This window comes from Manis pentadactyla, chromosome 4, assembly GCF_030020395.1.
Source record: "Manis pentadactyla isolate mManPen7 chromosome 4, mManPen7.hap1, whole genome shotgun sequence".
In the NCBI taxonomy this organism is placed as follows: Eukaryota; Metazoa; Chordata; class Mammalia; order Pholidota; family Manidae; genus Manis; species Manis pentadactyla.
The window spans coordinates 268,027-294,378 of record NC_080022.1 but is presented as its reverse complement, the minus strand read 5'-3'; the positions used below and the strand labels follow the sequence as shown (position 1 = coordinate 294,378).

General features: G+C 42.6%; 1 protein-coding gene across 11 annotated transcripts in view; it reads left to right on the top strand.

Annotated features, from left to right (window-relative positions):
* C4H1orf159 (chromosome 4 C1orf159 homolog) overlaps positions 1-26,352 on the top strand; it is a 37,357-nt gene that overhangs the window by 5,388 nt on the left and 5,617 nt on the right. For 6 of the 11 annotated variants that reach the window (XM_057499583.1, XM_036882616.2, XM_036882617.2 and 3 more), the window contains exons 2-6: positions 23,608-23,709; positions 23,798-23,886; positions 24,932-25,007; positions 25,636-25,716; positions 26,148-26,222. In XM_057499583.1, the coding sequence (XP_057355566.1) occupies positions 23,815-23,886; positions 24,932-25,007; positions 25,636-25,716; positions 26,148-26,222 (304 nt within the window). In that variant the 5' untranslated portion in view covers positions 23,608-23,709; positions 23,798-23,814. Of the gene's footprint in view, positions 1-23; positions 183-23,607; positions 23,710-23,797; positions 23,887-24,931; positions 25,008-25,635; positions 25,717-26,147; positions 26,223-26,352 lie in introns of all 11 variants that reach the window. The other 5 variants (XM_036882614.2, XM_036882615.2, XM_057499585.1 and 2 more) reach the window with 4 other exon arrangements.

Here is a 26,352-nt window from a genome sequence, read left to right as displayed (position 1 = left end):
ACTTACTGTTTTTCTTTTTTTAGTTCATGGTTTCTGTGTCCTGTCTAAACATCTTCGTCCAAGGACAGTCTCCTATATTTTCTTCTAGAAGGTTTATAGATTTCAGTTTTGCTTTTGGTTTCATGATCCATCTCTAAGTGATTTTCCATGTGATGTGGCTCTACATTCAGTGTTTATTCCATGTGAATAGCCAGTTTCCTCAGCACTGTTTGTTGAAAAAACTTTCTTTTCCCAATTGAATTGCTATACCATTTTGTCAAAATTCACTTGACTGTGTTTGTGGGGGTTTATTTCTGGGTTTCTGTTCTCTTGTATTGATCTGTTTATCTTTCCATCAATCCACACTGTCTTGTGACTTTATAAGTCTTCCATCTTTGTTCTTTTTAAAAATTGCTGTGGCTATCCTGAATTCTTTGCATTTTCATATACATTTTAGGATCAACTTGTCAGTTCCTCAAAAAAGAAACCTGCTGTAATTTTGATTAGGATTTTATTAAATATTAGATGTATTTGAGGAGAATTTACATCTTAGTGGTACTGGGTCCTCTAATCCACTGTCACAGATCAGTAGATGTTCCTTACATGTACCATTACGTATATCTTTCCATTATTTGGATCTTGAATTTCTCTCAGCAGTGTTTATAGTTTTCAGTGTATAGGTCTTACACTTTTTAATAAATTTATCCCCACAAGTGAAGTTTTGAATGTCATTGAGAATGATATTTATTTTTGTTTCATTTTCCAGTTATTTGTTGCTAGTATATAGAAATAACAGTTGATTTTGCATATTGACTTTATGTTCTTGGAACATTTCTAAATTCACTTATAAACTGTAGTGGGGTTATTTTATAGATTTCGTAGGATTTTCTGTCAGTGATCAGCCATCTGCACTTCCTCCTTTCCCGTCTGTATGGCACTTGTTTTTTCTTTCCTCATGCGCTGGCCAGAATGTGTGGGACAGCATTGAGTTGAAGGGGTCAGTTTGGACATCCTTGACTTCCTCAGTCTTTAGGGGGAAATACTCAGTTTTTTACTGTTAATATGTTGATTGTAGGTTTTTATCAGGTTGAGAGTGTTTCCTTCTAGTTTTGGTTTGCTGAGTTTTTGTCATGAATGGGCCTGAAATTTTGTCAAATGCTTGTTTTGGAACTAGTGAAATAGTCATGATTTTATTTCTCCTTTAATTTATTAAGGTGGCTGATCACAGTGACTGGTATTGTTAAGCCATACCTGTGTTCCTGGAGGAAACTCATTTGGTCATGTTCTATCACCCTTTTTACATACTACTATATGCAATTTGCTAATATTTTGTTAAGAGTTTGGGTCCATATTCACGAAGGGCATCAGCCTGTATCTTTCCCTTTGCATTTTCCATGTCCAGGTTTCCGTCAGGGTCGCACTGGCCTTCCCTTGAGTCCTGCTGGCTGGCCTTATGAGTGAGTTGAGATGTGCCCCTCCTTCTCTATCTTCTGAAAGACATTGTGTAATACTGGTGTTACTTCTTCCTTCAATGCTTGTTAGACTCCACCAAAGACAGTATCTGGGTTTGTTGTTTTCTTTGGAGGAAGTTTTTAAATTATGAATTCAATTTCTTTAATGAATATAAGGCTATTCAAATTTTCTCCTTTATTTTGTGTCTTTTTTTGTTTATTGAGGTATTGATATACGCACTTAAGAGGATTTCACATGAAAAACATTGTGGTTAGTACATTCACCCATATTATCAAGTAACCCCCATACCCATTTTGTGTCATTTTTGATAATTTGTATTTTTAAATAAACTCAACCATCTCATCTAAGTTGTTGAATTTGTTGGCCTAAAGTTGTTTATAATATTGGCTGATTGTCCTGCTGTGTTTGTAGGATTTATAATGATGTCACCTCTTTCATTTCTGATATAGATAATTTGTGCTGATATTTTTTTCTTAACTATCCTTGGGTTTATCAACTTTATTACTCTCTTCAAAGACCCAACTTTTGACTTCGCTTATTTTCTCTATTTTTTGTCCATTTTCTGTTTCATCCATTCCATTCTTATTTTTATTATTTTATTTCATCTACCTAATTTGAGGGTAATTCTCTCTTCCTTTTTAATTTTCTTAAGATCAATGATTTTACACTTGTCTTTTTGTTTTATGTAGGCATTTGAAACTATAAATTTCCTTCAAAGTGGTGCCTTACCTTCTTACACAAAAGCTGGTGTGTTGCACTTTCATTATCTTTCAGTTAAAAATACTTAAAAATTTCCTTTATTTGATCCATGAGTTATTTAGAAGTCTATTGTTTAATTCATAAATATTTATAGTTTTCTAAATTGTCTTTTATTATTGATTTCTAATATAATTCCATTGTAATCAGAGACTATACTCTGTATGATTTTGATTGTTTGAAATCCACTGATGTTCATTTTATGGTCTAGCATATGGTCTAAGATAGTCATATTCTATTTGTCCTTAAGAAGAATGTGTGTTCCATTTTTGATGGGTGTCATATTCTATAGCTGCCAGTTGAGTTTGTTACTGTTCCCATAATAGTTTATATCCTTATCAATTTTTTTGTCTACTTATTCAATCAGTTATTGAAAGAAGGATATTAAAATCTCCAGCCATGGTTGTGGATTTGTCTTTTTTTCATTTAGTTCTGTCAGATTACTCTTTATGTATTTGGGAGCCTTTTATAAAGTGCATAAATATTTAAGATTGGTTTAATATTCTTGACAAATTTACTCTGTTACTGTGAAAGGTCCGTTTTTTATCCAACACAATACTCTTGAAGTCTGCTTTGTCTGGTATTGATATATCTGCACAAGTCTTCTTATACTCAGTATTTGTATGTGCTATCATTTCTATCCTATGCTTTCAATCTGTCTCTGTCTTTATATTCAAGTCTTGTTACTTATAAACAGCATATCACTGGGTCTTGTATTTTATCCAATCTGACAGTCTCTATGTTTTTTTTAATTAAGGTATCATTGATATACAATTTATGAAGGTTTCACATGAGCAACATTGTGGTTACTACATTCACCCATATTATTGCAGTCACAGATCATCAGTGTAGTAAGATGCTATAGAGTCACTACTTGTCTTCTCTGTGCTATACTGCCTTCCCTGTGTCCCCCACCTCCTACATTATGTATGTGGATCGTAATGCCCCTTTTCCCCCCTTATCCCCCCTTCCCACCCATTCTCCCAGGTCCCTTTCCCTTTGGTAAGTGTTAGTCCATTCTTGGGTTCTGTGAGTCTGCTGCTGTTTTGTTCCTTCGGTTTTTGCTTTGTTCTTATATTCCACAGATGAGTGAAATCATTCGGTACTTGTCTTTCTCCACCTGGCTTATTTCACTGAGCATAACACCCTCTAGCTCCATCCATGTTGTTACAAATGGTAGGATTTGTTTTTTTCTTAAGGCTGAATGATATTCCATTGTGTATATGTACCACCTCTTCTTTATCCATTCATCTACTGATGGACACTTAGGTTGCTTCCATTTCTTGGCTATTGTAAATAGTGCTGCAATAAACATAGGGGTGCATATGGCTTTTTCAAACTGGGCTGCTGCATTCTTAGGGTAAATTCCTAGGAGTGGAATTCCTGGGTCAAATGATATTTCTATTTTTAGTTTTTTGAGGAACCTCCATACTGCTTTTCACAATGGTTGAACTAATTTACATTCCCACCAGCAGTGTAGGAGGGCTCCCCTTACACTGCATCCTCGCCAGCATTTGTTGTTCCTTGTCTTTTCTATGTTGGCCATCCTAACCGTTGTGATATCTCATTGTGGCTTTAATTTGCATTTCCCTGATAATTAGTGATGTGGAGCATCTTTTTGAGTGCCTGTTAGCCAACTGAATTTCTTCTTTGGAGAAGTATCTGTTCAGATCCTCCGGCCATTTTTTAATTGGGTTATTTGCTTTTTGGGTGTTGAGGTGTGTGAGTTCTTTATATATTTTGGATGTTAATCCCTTGTCAAACATGTCATTTACAAATATATTTTCCCATATTGTAGGATGCCTTTTTGTTCTACTGATGGTGTCCTTTGCTGTACAGAAGCTTTTTAGTTTGATGTAGTCCCATTTGTTCATTTTTGCTTTTGTTTCCCTTGCCTGAAGAGGTGCGTTCAGGAAAAAGTTGCCCATGTTTATATTCAAGAGATTTTTGCCTATGTTTTCTTCTAAGAGTTTTATGGTTTCATGACTTACATTCAAATCTTTGATCCATTTCAAGTTTACTTTTGTATATGGGGTTAGACAATAATCCAGTTTCATTCTCTTAAATGTAGCTGTCCGGTTTTGCCAACACTAGTTGAAGAGGCTGTCGTTTCCCCATTGTATGTCCATGGCTTCTTTGTCATGTATTAATTGACCATATATGTTTGGATTTATATCTGGGTTCTCTATTATGTTCCATTGGTCTATGGGTCTGTTCTTGTGCCAGTAACAAATTGTCTTGATTACTGTGGCTTTATAGTAGAGCCCGAAGTCGGGGAGCATAATCCCCCCCAGCTTTATTCTCTTCTCAGGATTGCTTTGGCTATTTATGGTCTTTTTGGTTCCATATGAGTTGTAGAACTATTCATTCTACTTCACTGAAGAATGCTGTTGGTATTTTGATACGGATTGAATCTGTAGATTGCTTTATTTTAGGCAGGATGGCCATTTTGACAATATTAATTCTTCCTATACATGAGCACAGGATGTATTTCCATTTTTTGGTGTCTTGTATTACTCTCATGAGTGTCTTGTAGTTTTCAGGGTATAGGTTTTTCACCTCCTTGGTTAGGTTTATTCCTAGGTATTTTATTCTTTTTGATGCAACTGTGAATGGAGTTGTTTTCCTGATTTCTCTTTCTGTTAGTTCATCATTAGTATATAGGAATGCAACAGATTTCTGTGTATAAAGTTTGTATCCTACAACTTTGCTGAGTTCAGTTACTCTAGTAGTTTTGGGGTGGATTCTTTAGGGTTTTTTATGTACAATATCATGTCATCTGCAAGCAGTGACAGTTTAACTTCTTCCTTACCAACCTGAATGCCTTTTATTTCTTTGTGTTCTCTGATTGCCGTGGCTAGGACCTCCAGAACTGTGTTGAATAAAAGTGGGCAGAGTGGGCATCCCTGTCTTGTTCCCAATCTTAGAGGAAGAGCTTTCAGCTTTTCGCTGTTAAGTATGAAGTTGGCTGTGGGTTTGTAATATATGGCCTTTATTATGTTGAGGTACTTGCCCTCTATACCCATTTTGTAGAGAGTTTTTATCATGAATGGATGTTGAATTTTGTCAAATGCTTTTTCAGCATCCATGGAGATGATCATGTGATTTTCGTCCTTTTTGTTGATGTTGTGGATGATGGTGATGGATTTTCAAATATTGTACCATCCTTGCATCCCTGGAATGAATCCTACTTGATCATGATGGATGATCTTTTTGATGTATTTTTGAATTCAGTTTGATAAGATTTTGTTGAGTACTTTTGCATCTAGGTCCATCAGGGATATTGGTCTGTAATTTTCTTTTTTTGTGGTGTCTTTGCCTGATTTTGGTATTAGAATGATGCAGGCCTCATAGAAAGAGTTTGAAAGTATTCCCTCCTCTTCTACATTTTGGAAAACTTTAAGGAGGATGGGTATTAGGTCTTCTCTAAGTGTTTGATAAAATTCAGTGGTGATCAGGTGGAGCCAAGATGGCAGCGTGAGTAGAGCAGTGGAAATCTCCTCCCAAAACCACATATATCTATGAAAATATAACAAAGACAACCCTTCCTAGAATAAAGACCAGAGGACACAGGACAACATCCAGACCACATCCGCACCTGCGAGAACCCAGCGTCTCGCGAAGGGGGTAAGATACAAGCCCCGGCCCCGCGGGAGCCGAGCGCCCCTCCCCCCAGCTCCCGGCGGGAGAAGAGCAGGCAGAGCGGGAGGGAGACGGAGCCCAGGACTGCCGAGCACCCAGCCCCCGCCATCCGGGCCAGAGTGCAGGGCCCTCGATACTAGGAAAACAGGGCAGCAAGAACAGTGAGCGGGCACCGGAGGCCGGGCGCCGGAGGACATAAGAAAAGCGCGCGACCTTTTTTTTTTTTTTTCTGTTTTGTTTTGGCGAGCGCTTTTTGGAAGTCTTAAAGGGATAGGGTCCCCAATACTAGGGAAACAGGAGCAAGACCGGTGAGCAGATGCCTGAGGCTGGCGCCAGAGAATAAAGAAAAACGAGCGGCCATTTTTTATTTTTTTTTATTAAAAAAATTTTTTTTTGTGTGTGTGTGTGGTCGTTGTTTTGTTTTGGCGGGTGCTTTTTGGAAGTCTTAAAGGGGCAGGGCGGGTCACTTAATCCAGAGGTAGGGAATCCGGGATCTCTGGGCACCCTAACCCCTGGGCTGCAGGGAGCAGGGAGGCCCCTTACGGAGATAAATAGCCTCCCAGCCGCTCCTGCTCCAACGCGACTCCACCATTTTGGAGCAGCTGCCCGAGCCAGGCCACGCCCACAGCAACAGCGGAGATTAACTCCATAGCAGCCGGGCAGGAAGCAGAAACCCTGTCTGCGCGCAGCTGCGCAGCACAAGCCACTAGAGGCCGCTGTTCTCCCAGGAGAGGAGGGCCACAAACCAACAAGAAAGGAAGTCCTTCCAGCCGTCACTCGTCCCAGCTCTGCAGACTATTCCTATCACCATGAAAAGGCAAAGCTACAGGCAGACAAAGATCACAGAGACAACACCAGAGAAGGAGACAGACCTAACCAGTCTCCCTGACAATTCAAAATAAGAATCATAAACATGCTGACAGAGATGCAGAGAAATACGCAAGAGAAATGGGATGAAGTCCGGAGGGAGATCACAGATGCCAGAAAGGAGATCGCAGAAATGAAACAAACTCTGGAAGGATTTATAAGCAGAATGGATAGGATGCAAGAGGCCACTGATGGAATTGAAATCAGAGAACAGGAACGCATAGAAGCTGACATAGAGAGAGACAAAAGGATCTCCAGGAATGAAACAATGTTAAGAGAACTGTGTGACCAATCCAAAAGGAACAATATCCGTATTATAGGGGTTCCAGAAGAAGAGAGAGGAAAAGAGATGGAAAGTATCTTAGAAGAAATAATTGCTGAAAACTTCCCCAAACTGGGGGAGGAAATAATCGAACAGACCACGGAAATACACAGAACCCCCAACAGAAAGGATCCAAGGAGGACAACACCAAGACACATAATAATTAAAATGGCAAAGATCAAGGACAAGGAAAGAGTTTTAAAGGCAGCTAGAGAGAAAAAGGTCACCTATAAAGGAAAACCCATCAGGCTAACATCAGACTTCTCGACAGAAACCCTACAGGCCAGAAGAGAATGGCATGATATATTTAATGCAATGAAACAGAAGGGCCTTGAACCAAGGATACTGTATCCAGCACGACTATCATTTAAATATGAAGGTGGGATTAAACAATTCCCAGACAAACAAAATCTGAGGGAATTTGCTTCCCACAAACCACCTCTACAGGGCATCTTACAGGGACTGCTCTAGTTGGGAGCACTCCTAGAAAGAACACAGCACAAAACACCCAACATATGAAGAATCGAGGAGGAGGAATAAGAAGGGAGAGAAGAAAAGAATCTCCAGACAGTGTATATAACAGCTCAATAAGCGAGCTAAGTTAGGCAGTAAGATACTAAAGAGGCTAAACTTGAACCTTTGGTAACCACGAATTTAAAGCCTGCAATGGCAATAAGTACACATCTTTCAATAGTCACCCTAAATGTAAATGGACTGAATGCACCAATCAAAAGACACAGAGTAATAGAATGGATAAAAAAGCAAGACCCATCTATATGCTGCTTACAAGAAACTCACCTCAAACCCAAAGACATGTACAGACTAAAAGTCAAGGGATGGAAAAACATATTTCAAGCAAACAACAGCGAGAAGAAAGCAGGGGTTGCAGTACTAATATCAGACAAAATAGACTTCAAAACAAAGAAAATAACAAGAGATAAAGAAGGACACTACATAATGATAAAAGGCTCAGTCCAACAAGAGGATATAACCATTCTAAATATATATGCACCCAACACAGGAGCACCAGCATATGTGGAACAAATACTAACAGAACTAAAGGGGGAAATAGACTGCAATGCATTCATTCTAGGAGACTTCAACACACCACTCACCCCAAAGGATAGATCCACTGGGCAGAAAATAAGTAAGGACATGGAAGCACTGAACAACACAGTAGAGCAGATGGACCTAATAGACATCTAAAGAACTCTACATCCAAAAGCAACAGGATGTACATTCTTCTCAAGTGTACATGGAACATTCTCCAGAATAGACCACATACTAACCCACAAAAAGAGCCTCAGCAAAATCCAAAATATTGAAATTCTACCAACCATCTTTTCAGACAACAAAGGCATAAAACTAGAAATAAATTCTACAAAGAAAACAAAAAGGCTCACAAACACGTGGAGGCTTAACAACGTGCTCCTAAATAATCAATGGATCAACGAACAAATTAAAATAGAGATCAAGGAATATATAGAAACAAATGACAACAGTAACACAAAGCCCCAACTTCTGTGGGACGCAGCGAAAGCAGTCCTAAGAGGAAAGTATATAGTGATTCAGGCACACTTGAAGAAGCAAGAACAATCCCAAATGAATAGTCTAACATCACAATTATAGAAATTGGAAAAAGAAGAACAAATGAGGCCTAAAGTCAGCAGAAGGAGGGACATAATAAAGATCAGAGAAGAAATAAACAAAATTGAGAAGAATAAAACAATAGCAAAAATCAATGAAACCAAGAGCTGGTTCTTTGAGAAAATAAACAAAATAGATAAGCCTCTAGCCAAACTTATTAAGAGAAAAAGAGAATCAACACAAATCAACAGAATCACAAATGAGAACGGAAAAATCACGACAGACTCCACAGAAATACAAAGAATTATTAAAGAGTACTATGAAAATCTATATGTCGTCAAGCTGGAAAACCTAGAAGAAATGGACAGCTTCCTAGAAAAATACAACCTTCCAAGACTGACCAAGGAAGAAACACAAAAGTTAAACAAACCAATTACGAGCAAAGAAATTGAGATGGTAATCAAAAAACTACCCAAGAACAAAACACCCAGGCCGGACGGATTTACCTCGGAATTTTATCAGACACACAGAGAAGACATAATACCCATTCTCCTTAAAGTTTTCCAAAAAATAGAAGAGGAGGAAATACTCCCAAACTCATTCTATGAAACCAACATCACCCTAATACAAAAACCAGGCAAAGACCCCACCAAAAAAGAAAACTACAGACCAATATCCCTGATGAATGTAGATGCAAAAATACTTAATAAAATATTAGCAAACCGAATACAAAAGTATATCAAAAGGATCATACACCATGACCAAGTGCAATTCATCCCAGGGATGCAAGGATGGTACAACATTCGAAAATCCATCAACATCATCCACCACATCAACAAAAAGAAAGACAAAAACCACATGATCATCTCCATAGATGCTGAAAAAGCATTTGACAAAATTCAGCATCCATTCATGATAAAAACTCTCAGCAAAATGCGAATAGAGGGCAAGTACCTCAACATAATAAAGGCCATATATCATAAACCCACAGCCAACATTATACTGAACAGCGAGAAGCTGAAAGCATTTCCTCTGAGATCGGGAACTAGACAGGGATGCCCACTCTCCCCACTGCTATTTAACATAGTACTGGAGGTCCTAGCCACAGCAATCAGACAAAACAAAGAAATACAAGGAATCCAGATTGGTAAAGAAGAAGTTAAACTGTCACTATTTGCAGATGACATGATATTGTACATAAAAAACCCTAAAGACTCCACCCCAAAACTACTAGAACTGATATCAGAATACAGCAAAGTTGCAGGATACAAAATTAACACACAGAAATCTGTAGCTTTCCTATACACTAACAATGAACCAATAGAGAAATCAGGAAAGCAATTCCATTCACAATTGCATGAAAAAGAATAAAATACCTAGGAATAAATCTAACCAAAGAAGTGAATGACCTATACTCTGAAAACTACAAGTCACTCTTAAGAGAAATTAAAGGAGACACTAACAAATGGAAACTCATCCCATGCTCGTGGCTAGGAAGAATTAATATCGTCAAAATGGCCATCCTGCTGAAAGCAATATACAGATTTGATGCAATCCCTATCAAATTACCACAACATTCTTCAATGAACTGGAACAAATAATTGCAAAAATTCATATGGAAACACCAAAGACCCCGAATAGCCAAAGCAATCCTGAGAAAGAAGAATAAAGTAGGGGGGATCTCACTCCCCAATTTCAAGCTCTATTATAAAGCCATAGTAATCAAGACAATTTGGTACTGGCACAAGAACAGAGCCACAGACCAGTGGAACAGACTAGAGACTCCAGACATTAACCCAAACATATATGGTCAATTAATATTTGATAAAGGAGCCATGGACATACAATGGTGAAATGACAGTCTCTTCAACAGATGGTGCTGGCAAAACTGGACAGCTACATGTAGGAGAATGAAACTGGACCATTGTTTAACCCCATATACAAAAGTAAATTCAAAATGGATCAAAGACCTGAATGTAAGCCATGAAACCATTAAACTTGTGGAAAAAAACATAGGCAAAAACCTCTTAGAGGTAAACATGAGTGACCTCTTCTTGAACATATCTCCCCGGGCAAGGAAAACAACAGCAAAAATGAACAAGTGGGACTATATTAAGCTGAAAAGCTTCTGTACAGCAAAAGACACCATCAATAGAACAAAAAGGAACCCTACAGTATGGGAGAATATATTTGAAAATGACAGATCCGATAAAGGCTTGACGTCCAGAATATATAAAGGGCTCATATGCCTCAAGAAACAAAAAACAAATAATCCAATTAAAAAATGGGCAGAGGAACTGAACAGACAGTTCTCCAAAAAAGAAATACAGACGGCCAACAGACACATGAAAAGATGCTCCACATCGCTAATTATCAGAGAAATGCAAATTAAAACTACAATGAGGTATCACCTCACACCAGTAAGGATGGCTGCCATCCAAAAGACAAACAACAACAAATGTTGGCGAGGCTGTGGAGAAAGGGGAACCCTCCTACACTGCTGGTGGGAATGTAAGTTAGTTCAACCATTGTGGAAAGCAGTATGGAGGTTCATCAAAATGCTCAAAACAGACTTACCATTTGACCCAGGAATTCCACGCCTAGGAATTTACCCTAAGAATGCAGCAATCAAGTTTGAGAAAGACAGATGCACCCCTATGTTTATCGCAGCACTATTTACAATAGCCAAGAATTGGAAACAACCTAAATGTCCATCGATAGATGGATGGATAAAGAAGATGTGGTACATATACACAATGGAATACTACTCAGCCATAAGAAGAGGGCAAATCCTACCATTTGCAGCAACATGGATGGAGCTGGAGGGTATTATGCTCAGTGAAACAAGCCAAGCGGGGAAAGAGAAATACCAAATGATTTCACTCATCTGTGGAGTATAAGAACAAAGGAAAAACTGAAGGAACGAAACAGCAGCGGAATCACAGAACTCAAGAATGAACTAACAGGTACCATAGGGAAAGGGACTGGGGAGGATGGGTGGGTAGGGAGGGATAAGGGGGGAGAGAAATAGGGGGGTATTAAGATTAGCATGGATGGGGGGGTGGGAGAAAAGGGAGGGCTGTACAACACAGAGAAGGCAAGTAGTGATTCTACAACATTTTGCTATGCTGATGGACAGTGACTGTAAAGGGGTTTATAGCGGGGACCTGGTACAGGGGAGAGCCTAGTAAACATAATATTCTTCATGTAAGTGTAGATTAAAGATAACAAAAAAAAAAAGAAAGAAAAGGGGGATTACTCCATGATAGGATAAAACTAACTGTAAATCAACGATTAATGCATGCTTTAAATATCCTTAACTTTGATCACTTAAAGGGTGTCAGATGATCGGCTATGGAGGTACACTTTTCTGATAATATTCTTTTCTCTTAAAAAAAAAAAGTAAAAAAAAAAAAGCAGTTCCTGTGTGGTGACCTCCAATGAGTTCTGCACAAGGGTATAAAGGGCAGATCAAAGTGTGGGCAAAGGGTCTGTTTGTATTTATACAGAGGATCAAAGCCTAATTTGGCTACCCAGAAAATGAACTAAGATACGATATGAAGAAGAACTTCCAACATCAGCACTCTGGAGGAGTCATACCAGAAGATGATCATCAAAAAACCTCAACAAAGATCCAGGCGATGCTGCAGTTGTAGCTGCACTCATCCCACCAGCTCCTGGACTTGCCATTGGAATGAAGAAGGAGATATCTAAGCTGGCCTGTGCATACAGTAAAACAACAAATTTGACTGGATCTATACTGTTGGGACTCAACCAAGAATTAGGAGAAGTGCAAGTTGCAGCGCTCCAAAATCTTGTGACTATAGACTATCTACTGTTAAAAGAACATATGGGATGTGAACAATTCCCAGGAATGGGCTGTTTTAATTTGTCTGATTTCTCTCAGACTGTTCAAGTACAGTTGGACAATATCCATCATATAGACAAATTTTCACAAATGCCTAGGATGCCTAACTGGTTTTCTTGGCCTCACTGGAGATGGCTGGTAATTATAGATCTGCTTTGGTTATGTAACTGTATTCCTGTTATGTTAATGTGTGTGTGCAATTTAATTAGTAGTTTAAAACCTATACATGCTTAAATTACTCTACAAGAAGATATGTCAAAGAAATAATCAGTCTCCCCATGTTTTCTTCCGTCTGCTACCTCTATAGCTTTTCTTCTTCCTTCCTAATTACAACCCTTAAATAGAATTCGTGCCTTATATTGAATTTACCGAGTATCATAATTCCTCCAAGTGCTAAAGATACCTCAAGACAAATGCTGGGCATAGAAGCCACAGGGCATAAATCTGCATAGAAATAAAAAGCTAACCTTTTCAAACAATATGGCTTCTCTCTCACTTACCAACTTTACATCTCCCTGTATGGCCCCGGAAGATGACTGGTTAGCCAGAGACGGGCAAGATTCCTCAAGGGAGGAACAACCTAAGACAGGCACAGTCGCAGGGGGGCCCATCAGGTGAGAAATTGGGGATCAACAGAGGTGAGGCTTAGAACCTCTCCCCCCCTGTTTTGAGAGAAATCTTCTGCATCCATGGATGTTTTGTTGCCCTTGTCTAGCTTGGATTAACACATAGTCTACAGGCACACACCTGATCATCTACATTTGCTCTCTTACAACACTAAACTAAGTTTCCTACCTTTATCTTACATCTACGTACCACTTCAGTATTTTATTTAAAAAAAATAATAATAATAATAATAAAGGGAGAAATGTGGGATCCACATATAAATCAAGTATAAAAATCAAACGAATATTCATATTTGACCTGATTGTTTATGGTTCATAATGCGTGATCAAAACCGAAAGTTTCTGTGATGACTGCCCTTGCACTGTTCACCATGTAAGAACTTATTCACTATGTAAGAATTTGTTCACCATGTAAGAACTTGTTCATTATACTTTAGAAGATTGGAGGCTGTTGAGAATTAGGCTTGGGGTTGATTAGTGATTGTGCATTGAGTCCCCTATACAGAATTTTATTGTTGTTAACAACCATTTGATCAATAAATATAAGATATGCCCTCTCAAAAAAAAAAAAAATTCAGTGGTGAAGCCATCTGGTATAGGCATTTTGTCCTTAGGTAGTTTTTTGATTACCAATTCAGTTTCATTGCTAGTAATTGGTCTGTTCAGATTTTCTGTTTCTTCCTGGGTTAGTCTTGGAAGGTTGTATTTTTCTAGAAAGTTGTCCATTTCTTCTAGGTTATCCAATTTGTTAGCATATAATTTTTCATGGTATTCTCTAATAATTCTTTGTATTTCTGTGGTGTCCACAGTGATTTTTCCTTTCTCATTTATGATTCTGTTTATGTATATAGACTCTTTTTTTCTTGATAAATCTGGCTAGGGGGTTATCTATTTTGTTTATTTTCTCCAAGAACCACCTCCTGGTTTCACTGATTCTTTCTATTATTTTATTATTCTCAATTTTATTTATTTCTCCTCTGATCTTTATTATGTCCTTCCTTCTACTGCCTTTGGGCCTCATTTGTTCTTTTTCTAGTTTCATTAATTGTGAGTTTAGACTGTTCATTTGGGATTGTTCTTCTTTCCTGAGGTAGGCCTGTATTGCAGTATACTTCCCTCTTAGCATGGCTTTTGCTGTGTCCCACAGATTTTGCAGTTTTGCATTATTATTTTCATTTGTCTCCATATATTGCATGATCTCTGTCTCTATTTGGTCATTGCTCCATTGATTATTTGGGATAATCCATGGGTTATTTGTGCCGAGCACACAGGGTGGAGCCTCTGCGTTGTTATGCCTCTGTCGCTGCTGTGGGTGAGGCCGTCCTTCAGCTGGTTTGCACACCGGTGCTGGCCGGAGGAAGGAGCAGCGGTCTGCATATCTCAGTGGGGGCCTCGGCATGTGTTGCCAGCCAGGGGGATGGAGCCCCTGAAGCTCCCAAAAGTTCCCACCCTACGGGGCTGAGTGGGCCAGGATGACTTTGTCCACCCGTCCTTTCTCCTGAGCAGCAAGCTCTGCGCAGTCCTTGCCGTCTCGCTGTTGGGAAGTCTTTCAAAGTACCTGCCTTTCTTTTGTCCTGGAATGGCCAGTTGTGGGAACCTGTTCTCTACAAGTGACTAGAATCTCAGTTTCTCCGAGTGTCTTTGCTCTTCAACCCCTCTAATCTCCAGAGCACCATGTAATGTGGGTTTCTGCTCCTGGAGTAGATCTCCGGGGGTGGGTGTTCAGCAGTCCTGAGCTTCTGCTCTCCCCCTGCTCCATTTCTCTTCCTCCTGCTGGTGAGCTGAGGTGGGGGAAGGGCTAGGGTCCCGCCAGCTCAGGGCTTTGCTACTTTACCCTTTTCTGTGAGGTCTTCTCTTTTCCTTAGATGTAGGCAATCTATCGCAGTCTTCTTTCCAGTTGCTCTTTCAGGATTAGTTGTATTTGCTGTATTTTCGTATTATATGTGATTTTTGGAGGAGGTTTTTGCCTCACTTCTCACACACCATCTTTTCTTCTTTGACAGTCTCTACTTTTTAAAATAACTGTAACAACTGCCATTTATTGAGGCACTCTGTATGTGTTGTGTAATTTCATTTTTCCAGGTATTTTTGTGGAAAAAGATATATAACATAAAATTTACCAGTTAACCATTTTACAGTGTATAGTCTGTGGCATTAAGTATATTTACATTGGTATACAACCATCTCCACCATCCATTTCCAGAACTTTCTCATCTTCCGAAACAGAAACTCTGCCCGCATTAAATGCCAGCTCCACACCTCCTGCCCTGGCTCCAGGCACCCCCTCTACTCTGTCTCTGTGAATTTGACTACTCAGGGGACCTCATCTAAATGGAATCATATTTTTTTCTTTTTGTGTCTGGCTTATTTCAGTTCGCATAATGTCCTCAGGACTCATCCATCTTATAGCACATGTCAGTAAGGATGTACCACATTTTGTTCATGCATTCATCTGTCAATGGACACCTGGCTGTTACCTTTTTGGCTATTGTGAATAATGGTACTGTGAACATGGTGTGAAAATGATCTCTTTAAGACCCTGCTTTCAGTTTTTGGGGGGTATATAATCAGAAATGGAATTGCTGGCTTGTATGGTAATTGTTTAATTTTTTGAGAAACTGCCATAGCATTTTCTACAGTGACTTTCTGCAGTGCCTGCACCATTTTACATTCCTACCAGCAATGGGAAGGGTCCCAGGTTTTCCACATCCTCGCCAATATTTCTCATTTCTGTTTTTCTGTAATCGCCATGCTTATAAGTGTGAAACGGCATATTTGCATTTCCCAAGTGATGAGTGATGTTAATCTCTACTTTCCCCAAATCGGAGTATTTAGTCCATCTACATTTAATGCAGCTGTTAGAATATTTGGGTTTAAGTCTACCTCTTGATGTCTGATTTCTATTTTTCCCATCTGTTTCTCTGTTCCTCCTGTTAACTTTAAAAATAAAACAAAATGGGTTTATTCAGGAGTAGCAGAGAATTTGCAAGCTGCAGCAAAACCATGGGCAAGTCCGACAAGCAGAGGGGAAGGTGTCACTTCATGGAGGGGGAGGGGGAGGCCGGGGGAGGATGTTTTGCATGAAAACAATAAGAAAATTAGAATCCAGAGTGACGCGGGTCTCTCGCTGGCTGAGGTGCCGGGCTGGCCCGGGACCGTGCAATGGGGGCCAGTGCCCATCTTTTCCTGTGGGGGTCTGTGACTGGCGTGGGGTGGTAGGCTCCCCCTTTCAGGTCCTGACTCCACTTTATTGAGGTTTCCCTTTATCAATTTTCACACTCCTTTCCTCCCGTTTTTTAGGTGAATCAAGTTTTTTAAAATTCATTTTTAGCTTCCCTACTGACTTTTTAGTTCTTCCTTTTTGTGTTTGTTTGTTAGTGTTTCCTCTAGAGATTAAATATGCCGTTTAACTCACCGTGGTCCACATGGTCTGAAAGTCCTTCCTGTGCGTCACAGCTTACAGACCTCACACCGCAGGTCCAGTGGCCCCACCCCATCCTGCTCTTGGGAGCATGTATTTTACTTCTACATATGCTAGAAAAATCTACAACACACTTGTTATTTTTACTTTAGTAGTCTTTTTAATTGATAAAGCTGTGTTTGTTTTTTAAATTTTGGATGTCTTTACTTGTTAATTTGAGAATTTCTGTAGAATTGTACCATATGTGGCCAGACATGCTAAGTGTATTAGATGAATACCATAAAACAAGCATTTTTCATTGGCTTCAGTAGAACAGCTCTTCAGACACCAGTTTAGTGTGGTGGGTAAGTGGAGGCTCTGCAGCCAGAGGCCTGGCCCAGTCCTCACCCTGCCTTGCTCACACTGTAGGGTCTTATGCAAGCCTGTTTCCTGTTCTTTGGAATGGATTGATAATAGTTGCTGGGAGGGCAGAACGACTTAATGTATAGATCACTCTGAGTGGGGCTTGGTACACTGTCAGTGCTTATGTAAGTGTTATTCTTGCTGTTAGTGAGCAGGCTCAAAGCCCTTAAACAGCCAGGATATGCAACAGAAAGAGACCCTTTCATCCTTCCTAAACCAAAGTCCAGTCTCATATACAGTCTGCAGGGTAAACCTCTAAGGCTGTGAAATTACATTTCATAGGAGAATAAGCCTCAGAAAGTTATTTATTAATTTGGTCATTCTTTTGGGTATGCTTTAAAGATGAAAAGGGCTGCCAAGATAATGTCAAGTGCAACTTATCTTAAATTTATCTTCTTGCAACTAGATTCACATTCCTAACCCGGAAGAATGTTCTAGCATGCATCCTCAGCTTGCTGCCCTGAGGCCTCCACAGAGACTGTCTTCAATTCTAAGTTAATATCTGACTTCTGCCCAGTGAAGGGAGACCCTGGAGGCACGGCAGGTCCCCCCACGTGCCCTGCTGCCAAGGGCTTGTTGCTGACCAGAGTGCAGCACTTAGGAAACAACATCTGAGCCCACCATTTGGAAACTAAAGTTGCTTTGCCTTCTGAATACAAAAGCCCTGCAGTGGAGTTCTTTTTTCAGTGTGGAGGAGTCAGCTAACAAAGTGACTCTCCCACAGATAACAATTATAAACCCTGGGCAAATACAGAAAACAGCTACCTGAGAACACCAGAGAATGAACAAAAAGAAGGCAGATTTTGAGAGCAGTTTAAACTTAGCAGAAGTAGCCAGCACAGAATGTGTTTTCTGTACCAGGGTCTTTACCATGAGGGCAGCACAGTCAGTTGGCGTGGCGTGGCTGAAACCCTGTGAGGACATCCACTGTCGTATTAGGGAAATCAGGGGGAGGAGCTGGGCAGGAACCTCAGAGAGAGGAATTCTGTGCATAAATGCTGCTTAAATTTCTGGCTGAGCCTTGAACAGGGCATGCTGAGAAGCTATCTGGATTGCAATGGGAGCCACCACTCATCACAAGTGTGACAAAATTTGCAGTTTGAATCTAATGAAATTGCCTGCTAAAGCAAAACCATTAACTCTCTTCAGAGGAATATAATTGAATCCAGAGTCTCAACAACATATCATTTGCAATATACAGGATACATCCCAAATTACTCAACATATGAAGAGCACAATAATATGAGCCATTCTCAAAGGAAAAATGATCAGCTAATTATGTTGTGATGCAGGTATTGGATGATCACATAAGCACTTGAAGGAAGACCTAATAATAACTCTGTTCAGTGAGGTAAAGGAAAATCTAATGAAAAAATATATAGGAGATCTCATGAGAGAAATAGACTATGTTTTTTAAAATGAGCCAAATGGAAATTTTAGAACTGAAGACTGGATACTTCAAAGACCAAGCAATAGAAACCATCTGGTCTGAAGAAAAAGGGAGAAATGGTGGGAAAAACATGATTGGAGCTGTAGGGACCTCAGAGCAGCCTGACGCATCCCGCACGTGGGCACTCCTGCTGGAGTCCAGAGGGGAGGGACACAGTGGGGCAGAGGAGACAGTTGGAGGAATAATGATCAAAGCCTTTCCAAATCTGGTAAAAGACATTTATTTACAGATTTAAGAAGCTCAGTAAATCCCAAACAGGACAAATATGAATAAAACCACACCTACACACATCAGTTCCAAATTACTGAAAATTAAAGATCAACTTTTAAAATCTTGAAAGCAGTCAGAGAAAAACATTATATACAGCACAGCATGGCAAAGATTGAACTCATCGTCAGAAGTTATGGAGTCCATAAGCAAGTGGAACTGTACCCTTACAGTTCTGAAAGAAAAAATTGTCAACACGATTCTGTGCTCTCCAAGAGGGAATGTAAATAAACATATTTTTGGAAAAAGGAAGACTGAAGGAATTTGTTGCCGTCAAATGTGCACTACCAGAAATGCCAAAGGAACTTTTTCCAGGCTGAAGGTAAATGATACCAGAGTGAAACTCAGATCTTTGAGAGTGAATGATGAACATCAAAAATGGTAAATACCTAGGGAAATGTTTTCTTTAAAATACATATTTAAAGCAAACACTACAGCACTTGGGTGTGTGACGTGTGCAGCTGTGGAAGGCATGGTGGCTGCAGCTCAGAGCAGCAAGAGCCTCTGTGGCATCATGACGCGGGGCAGCATCAGAGCTCTGAGCGGGCGGTTGGGGTGAGTGTATATACTGCCATCACTAGAGCAACAACTATTCTTTAAAAATGCAAAGAAGTATAACCAAAGAACTGAAAAAGTAAATTGAAAGGGGATTTTTAAATACTCAAATAATGTAAAAGAAGGCAGGAAAGAGAAAACAGGAACAAAACACTAGAGAAACAAGCAGAAGACAACCAAATGGTAGCTCTGAATCCACTCCTGGTGTCATTGTACTTTGCCAAAGCCCAGAGAATGAATGTACAATGTCCAGCACAGCCCTGGTGTAAATACGGACTCTCGTGACAGTGGTGTGTCAGCGTAGGTTCATCGGTTGTAACAAACATATCTTCTGGTGCAGGATATTGACAGCAAAGGAGACTGTTTGCATGGGGGTGGAGGATGTATGGGAACCCTCTTATCTCCTGCTCAGTTTTGCTGTGGACCTAAAACTACTCTAAAAAATAGTCTTTTATATATTAAAACCACAAAAAGAAAAACCAGAGGGACAAGTAGAAAACAAATAACAAAATGATAGATGTAAGTATAACCATAGTGATAGTTACATTAAATATTAATGGATCAATAAGCAAGACCCTACGGCATGCTGTCTATAGGAGATCTTGAAATATAGAAGACACAGTTTGAAAATAGCTAGATGTGTGTGTGTGTATATATATGTATATAAATATATGTATCTTGCAAACAAGGCTGGAGTGGCTATATTTATATCTAATAAAATAGAATTTCAAGATATATAGTATTGCCAAAGATAAATGGGAAATTTCTGATGATAAAAGGGTCTCCTTTCATCAAGAAGACATATCAGTTATGAATATACCTAGTAATAGAGCCTCAAAGTAAATGAAGCAAAATGACAGAATTAAAGGGAGAAATAGACAATTCTTCAATAATAATGGAGGTTTTAACATCTCCCTCTCATCAGTTGTTAGAACAAAAAGACCAAAAGAAATCAGTAAAGACAGAGGATCTGATACATCTAACTGATGTTTGTAGAACAGTACACCCATCAGAAGCAGAGTACAGATTCCTAAGTGGACATTGTACAATGTCTAATGTAGACCAACTGCTGTGCCTAAAGTTTAAAAAAAAATAAACCCTTTATTTATTTGCAGAGGACATGATTATTTACATAGAAGATCCTTAGAAATTTATAAGGCCTGTTAGAACTATCAAGTGAATTTAACAAGATTTTAGAAACCAAGGTTAATGTGCAACTTTTAATTCTTTTTGTATACGAGTGGCAAACAATTGGAAAATGAAATTAAAAATTCAGTTCTATTTACAGTAACTAAAAAAAGAACTTAGTGATAAGCTTAACAAAAGATGTACAAGACCGCACTGAAAGCCAACATTGCTGAGAGCAGTTAAAGAAGACTTGAAGAAATGGAGAGAGAACATGTCCGTAGATTGATTGGAAGACTATATATTGTTAAAATGTTCATTATCCCAGAGAAAATTCCAGCAGGCTTTTCTGTAGAAATTGACAAGACGATTCTCAAATGTGGAAGTCCGTATGACTTAGAACTGCTGAAGCAAATAAGCAGAGCAAATAGGCAGAGACACTGCCGGACCTCAAACTTTCTGTAAAGCTTCGGTGGTCAAGACAGCGGGACGCTGGTGAAGGAGGGCGCATGAATAAATGGGTCAGGCGGAGGGTCAGAGGTGCACCTGTGTGTGTGTGTGGAATCGATTTCAACAAAGACCTCTAAAGAATTCAGTATGAAAAGGAAAGTCTCTTTAACAAATGGTGCTACACTCACAATATAGGTAGGTTAGGGGGAAGGCAGTGCAGCACAGAGAAGACAAGTTGCGACTCTATAGCATCTTATGCTGACGGAGAGTGACTGCAGCGGGGTGTGGGGGGGGATTTGATAATATGGATGAATGTTGAAACCACAATGTTGCTCATGTGAAACCTTCATAAGATTGTATTTCAGTGATATCTTAATTTTTTTTAAATGGTGCTATAAGAACTGGATATACATATGAAAAAAGTGAACCTTGATTTTACCTCATACCATACATGAAAGTAATTAAAAATATAAAAACTAAAACTATAAAACTTCTAGAACAAAACACAGGAAATCTGTATCACCCTAAGGTCAAAGCGGAGATTTTTAGGACACAAAAAGCAAGAACCATAAAAGAAATAAAAAGGATGTGTTTGATTTTATAAAAATGAAAACACTTTATCTTCTAGATACCTATAAGAAGATAAAAAGGCAAACCACAGAATAGGAGAGAATATTTTCAGTACATGTATCTGGTAAAGAGTATATAAAAAGCTATTACAATTCAGTAATAGGCAACCCAATTAAACTGAATGCGCAAAAGATGTGGACACTTTATGAAAAGTAATAAGATGTATAAATGGCCAGTAAACACATGAGCAGATGTTGACCATCATTAGTTATTAGAAAAATACAGATTAAAACAACAACAAGATACCTCTGCACACCCATGATACACTGCCAAGTGCTGGCAAAGGTGTGAAGCAAAGGAGTGCTCACACAGGGCTGGTGGGGATGCTGGCCCCATCCCTGATACACAGACCCACAGCTCCTACGGGGTCAGGTGTGCGCTGACCTTCACCCAGCCGTTCCAGGCCTAGGTATTTGCCCAAGAGTAATGAAGAGAAATGTCCACACAGAGACATGTACAAGAATGTTCACAGCAGCCTTATTCAGTTACCAGAATCTGGAAGCTCACAGCTGGTGGATGGGTGAAGGAAATGGCCCTATCTTCACCATGGAATATCATGCAGCCATAAAAAGGGACAAAGCACAGAAGAATTTAAAGTTTATTACGCTGAATGGAAAGAGCCAGACACAAAAGCGTACATACTGTATGGTCCATTTACATGAAAACCTAGAAGACTCAAACTAATCTACAGAGACAAGGATCAGTCCACTGGGTGCCCGCAGTTAGGATGGGCCTGCAGAGGGGCGGCAGCGTGTCCCACCTCAGGAGTCATGGGCTTTAAGTGGACACGTTTATTGTATGTGAATTATACCTCACTAACGTTGACTAAATAGCAGATGCAAATGTTCACTGAAATCCTGGGCCTTTGACTCCTGAATTGGAAGGCTTTTGTGGCTTCCTGTGAGCCCAGAGATGCCTCTTACCAAGAGTGAGTGGAGGATCCTTTACTTCTGGAGTTTTCCATGAGGCAGGCAAACATGGTCTGCATTGAACAAAAGTTAAATGGATGAAAAGAAAAGGTGTGATTTGATTGTGTAGGTGAGGATTCTGTCTGTGACATCGGTATTAGCTCTCATAGAAAGAAGGTCCATCAGAGAAAAGTAGGCATTTTTAGTGGGAAGGCAAGAATGGACAGTGGTTGGGGGCACTTCCTGCCTCTGCAGGGCTCCCTGCAGCCCCCATCCCATCCCAGCATTGTTCTCCTGAGTGTCACGGGGACCTCAGATGCGGAGCCCTTCCCCAGGATCCCCAGGCAGGCACTCGCCCACTGCCCTGGGCCAGGCAAGGGAGTGGCTCCTCACCACCAGCCCAGATGTCTTCCTTGCAGACCCCCTAGAAGCAAGGAAGGGCAGTACCCAGAGGTGCCCGGAAGCTCCATCTCCAGGAGCCTGGGATTCCCTGCATGTGAAGCTGTTTGTCAAGTGGATGTCATTTTAGAGGAGACTTTATAGGTCAAAATATCCAGCTGCTTTTGGGGCAGCTTGTAATTATGGTTACCTTGCAAGTTAACAGAAGTTTGTGAAAACTTGTCCTACGATTTACTTCAGGGGCCGTGAGGGTCAGTGCATCCCCTCTGGTTCTGTTGCAAGGCAGAAGCATCACGTGGCTGCCCAGGGCCACGGTGTTGAGCACTTCATTCAGTGTGTGGCCCTGTGCTCTCTGCACCCACCGCTCAGCAGGTCTTCCACTCTAGCATCCCTGTTTGAGACTTAGATAGGACCTTGTCACCCACGTGATACCTTCCCTGTCCTCCTCCGTGACAGAGCAGGGCGAGCAGCAGAACACGGCAAGACCGGGGATCCCGACTGGGTGTCTGCCCCAGAGGCAGCCCCGCCGCTGAGCAGCACTGTGTCTGGGTGGAAGTGTTCACACTTCAGATGGGGGCTTTACAAGGACAGGGGGAGATGGCAGACAGAGAAGTCCTGTCGGAGCACCTGTGCAGGACTGGCTGGTCCGGAATCCCCGTGCTCAGCCCTTCCTCCAGGAAGGGGCAAATGGTGGAGCACTGTAGGGGAAGGCGTCTGTCCAGAGGCCAGATCCAGAGGTCTGAGTGGGCCCTCCCGGCCCCTAGCCAGGGATTCTTGTGTGAAGCGCGGTCGAACACTGAGCACCAGGGGCCAGGAGGCCCTATGTGGTGTGGCTGTGCATGACCAGCGGTGGGCCTCACCTGTCCGCCTTGATTTGCAGGTCTGGGACCAGGGACTCCTGGCTGCTTAGCACCCCTGCTGTGACCTCTGGTCGCAGGGTGCCTGGATCTGGATGTCTGTGGCTCGTGTCCCAGAGGGCCAGGTAAGGGTCCTCCGCCTCGCCCCCCAGCCCCACCCCAGCACCCCGGAACGCAGTGCCCATGTCTGCACAGCGCCCCTCTCTGCTGCAGACTCTGGGCTCCAGAGCATGGCGCTCCGGCGTGCTGTCCTCCTGGCCGGCCTCCTGGCGGAAGTCACTGGCAAATCTTCAGAGGGCACGGTGAGTCCCTGTCGGGCGGTGGTATGGGAACCAGGATGCCAGATCGGAACCCTTGCGTCCGGTCCCCTCGTGGAGGTGGTGGGTGCTTTGCCTTTGACCTTTAAGGGTTACCGTGGCCCCAGGGACACCAATGGCGGCCTCCATCAGGTCCAGGGAAGCCCATGTCTCTTGGAGGGCCCACAACTTGCATCTGCACCGTGTTGCCTGCTAGGACCTTTTTGCCAAACTGAAGTTGCTGCTGCATCTGAAAAGGGTCTCTGCAGAGCTGCCCAGTGGCACCGGCCAGAGCCCTGAGGTGCCTGCCCTGCTGCTGGGCTGGACAAAGACCGCTCACCCTGTCAGGCAGGGTCCACGGCTGGTGCCCTGGCTCCCCTGGGCTGGCCACACGCGCCCAGCCCCACAGTGTGGCCGGGTGGGGCCTTCCAGACAGTCCCCCTCTGCCACGGGGGTGGGACAGGATGGCTGGGCCACAGTCCCAGGTCTGCCTTTGGCTGTGAGCCAGACTTCAGCCCCTCCCATGGTGGCATGGACACTCCATGCCACTCCTTAGATGTCCCTAACTGTCCACGGGGTCTGGTCACAAGACACAACAGCTCAGCTTGGTGAGACACCACACCCGGCCCCATAAATGGCAGCCCGAGTTTCTGCACAGCGCACTGCCCTCTCTGCACATGGACACGCAGGCCTCGTTCAGTCCCCTGAACCACTGCCCCGGGCTGGCCACCTCTGTGGGGGACCTGTCAGTGGGACCCCGAGGGATTCCCCCTCCCTGGCCTCTGGAAGCTGGGCGCTGAGGAACATGCTTCAGTTTATTTGGTCTTTGCGTGTTCTGTCCCAGAGAGTGTCCATGCGTGTGGCCGTGAGTCCTCACCTCCCTCCAGGTAAGGGGACGGGCACCCGATGCTGGTTCTAGTAGAGGTTGGAGCCTTGGGCATTGAGATGAGCTCGCGAGGCACCCCCTCTGTGGATGCCGGTGCAGCCTCGCCCTCCTGGCCTGCATGAGCTGCCTAGCTGGGCTGGAAGCTCACTGCCATCTCCCCTCCAGGGCCAGCAGCCTGAATGTTGTGTGGACATGGAAGACATCAACACTACCTGCCCAGGTACAAGCCTGTGTGGCCCAGGTAAGCCACTCTGGTGTGAGCAGACCTGACCCGCCTTGGTGACAGGGTGGTGCTCATCCGTGCTTTGCCAAGCTCACGCCAAATGTGAGCAGCACGGCACACCAGCCTCTCGGGAAGGATGCCAGCATGGGACCAGGAGCTGGGTGAGGGGCTGGAGTGAGCAGGGCAGCAGGAGAGTGCCAGGGCTCCAGCTAATCCTCCCCTCCAGCCAGCAGCCTGGCGCCTCTTCCTGGTGGGAAGGAGGGGCAGCCATGGCTCTGGGGGCTTGGCAGGGGCAGGCTTTGCTGCTCCCTGCTGGGGTGTGCCCCCCTGGGCTGAGAACTGCAGCTAACAGGGCTGCGTAAGGCCTGCTGTGTGAGGAGCGGCAGCCCCGTGCCACGTGCCGGATTGGGCAGAGGTGGCCAGGAACAGGCACCAGACTGGGTGGCTGAAGGACAGCGAGCCCTTGCACCAGTCTGTGGGCACAGTGCTCCTGACACTGGTGATGCTTCTTTCCTCCTGGTGGGGCGGGGGTGTGGGGAGCTCAGACTGAACTTGTAAACCTTCTCAAGGCTAGGAAGCACGCTAAGGACTCGCCATCAGACTGCCTGCGATCCCATACATTTGGGTGAATTTCTCTCTTCTCGAGGTCCCGAGTATCTTTTCCTGGGCCTGCCAGGGAGTGACTGTCCTTACTCATCGGTTGAGCCTGGGGAACCCAGGAAGCCAGGTACCAGGCGGTTTTTCAAAGGGGCTTTATTGGCTCCATAAAGTCACCCTTGGCTCCTAAAGCTGTGTGGTCACAGGTCCGGGCTCTCCCATCCTGCTCTGTCCCCGTACACACCTCATGGCCAGCAGCTCCGGGCAGCCTCGCTGAGGAGCCCAGTTACCTTGGAGCTGGTCAGAGGGGTGCTTCTCAGGAGAACAGGTGCTAGGCATGTGCCCAGGACGCGAGTTCCCAGGCCCCTGGAGCCGACCGCTGAGTACACGTCACATGCCTCCCATGGGGCCCACCCCTCCCGAGAGATGCTGAGGGAAGGAAGGGCTGGGCTGCTGTGGCTGCCATTGGCCTGGCGCGGGTTCCCGGCATGGCCCTCAGCCCGTGTGCCCCCAGCACTGAGGGCTGCCGCTGCTCACCGCTGTCCCCACGTCATGCTTCAGGCCCTGCCATCTGGTGTCACTGCAGAAGATCTTCATGTCACAGTGACCACTGTGTGTACATTAAACATTGTATTGGTGAAATCCATGAAGATAGGCCTGTGGTTTATCCCCAGGTTGGGGCAGACAGCTCTCTGGATCCCCAGTCTGGGACCCCCTGGGGAAGGGTGCAGGGGCAATAGAGGGAGCGAGTTGCTGCAGGCAGTGC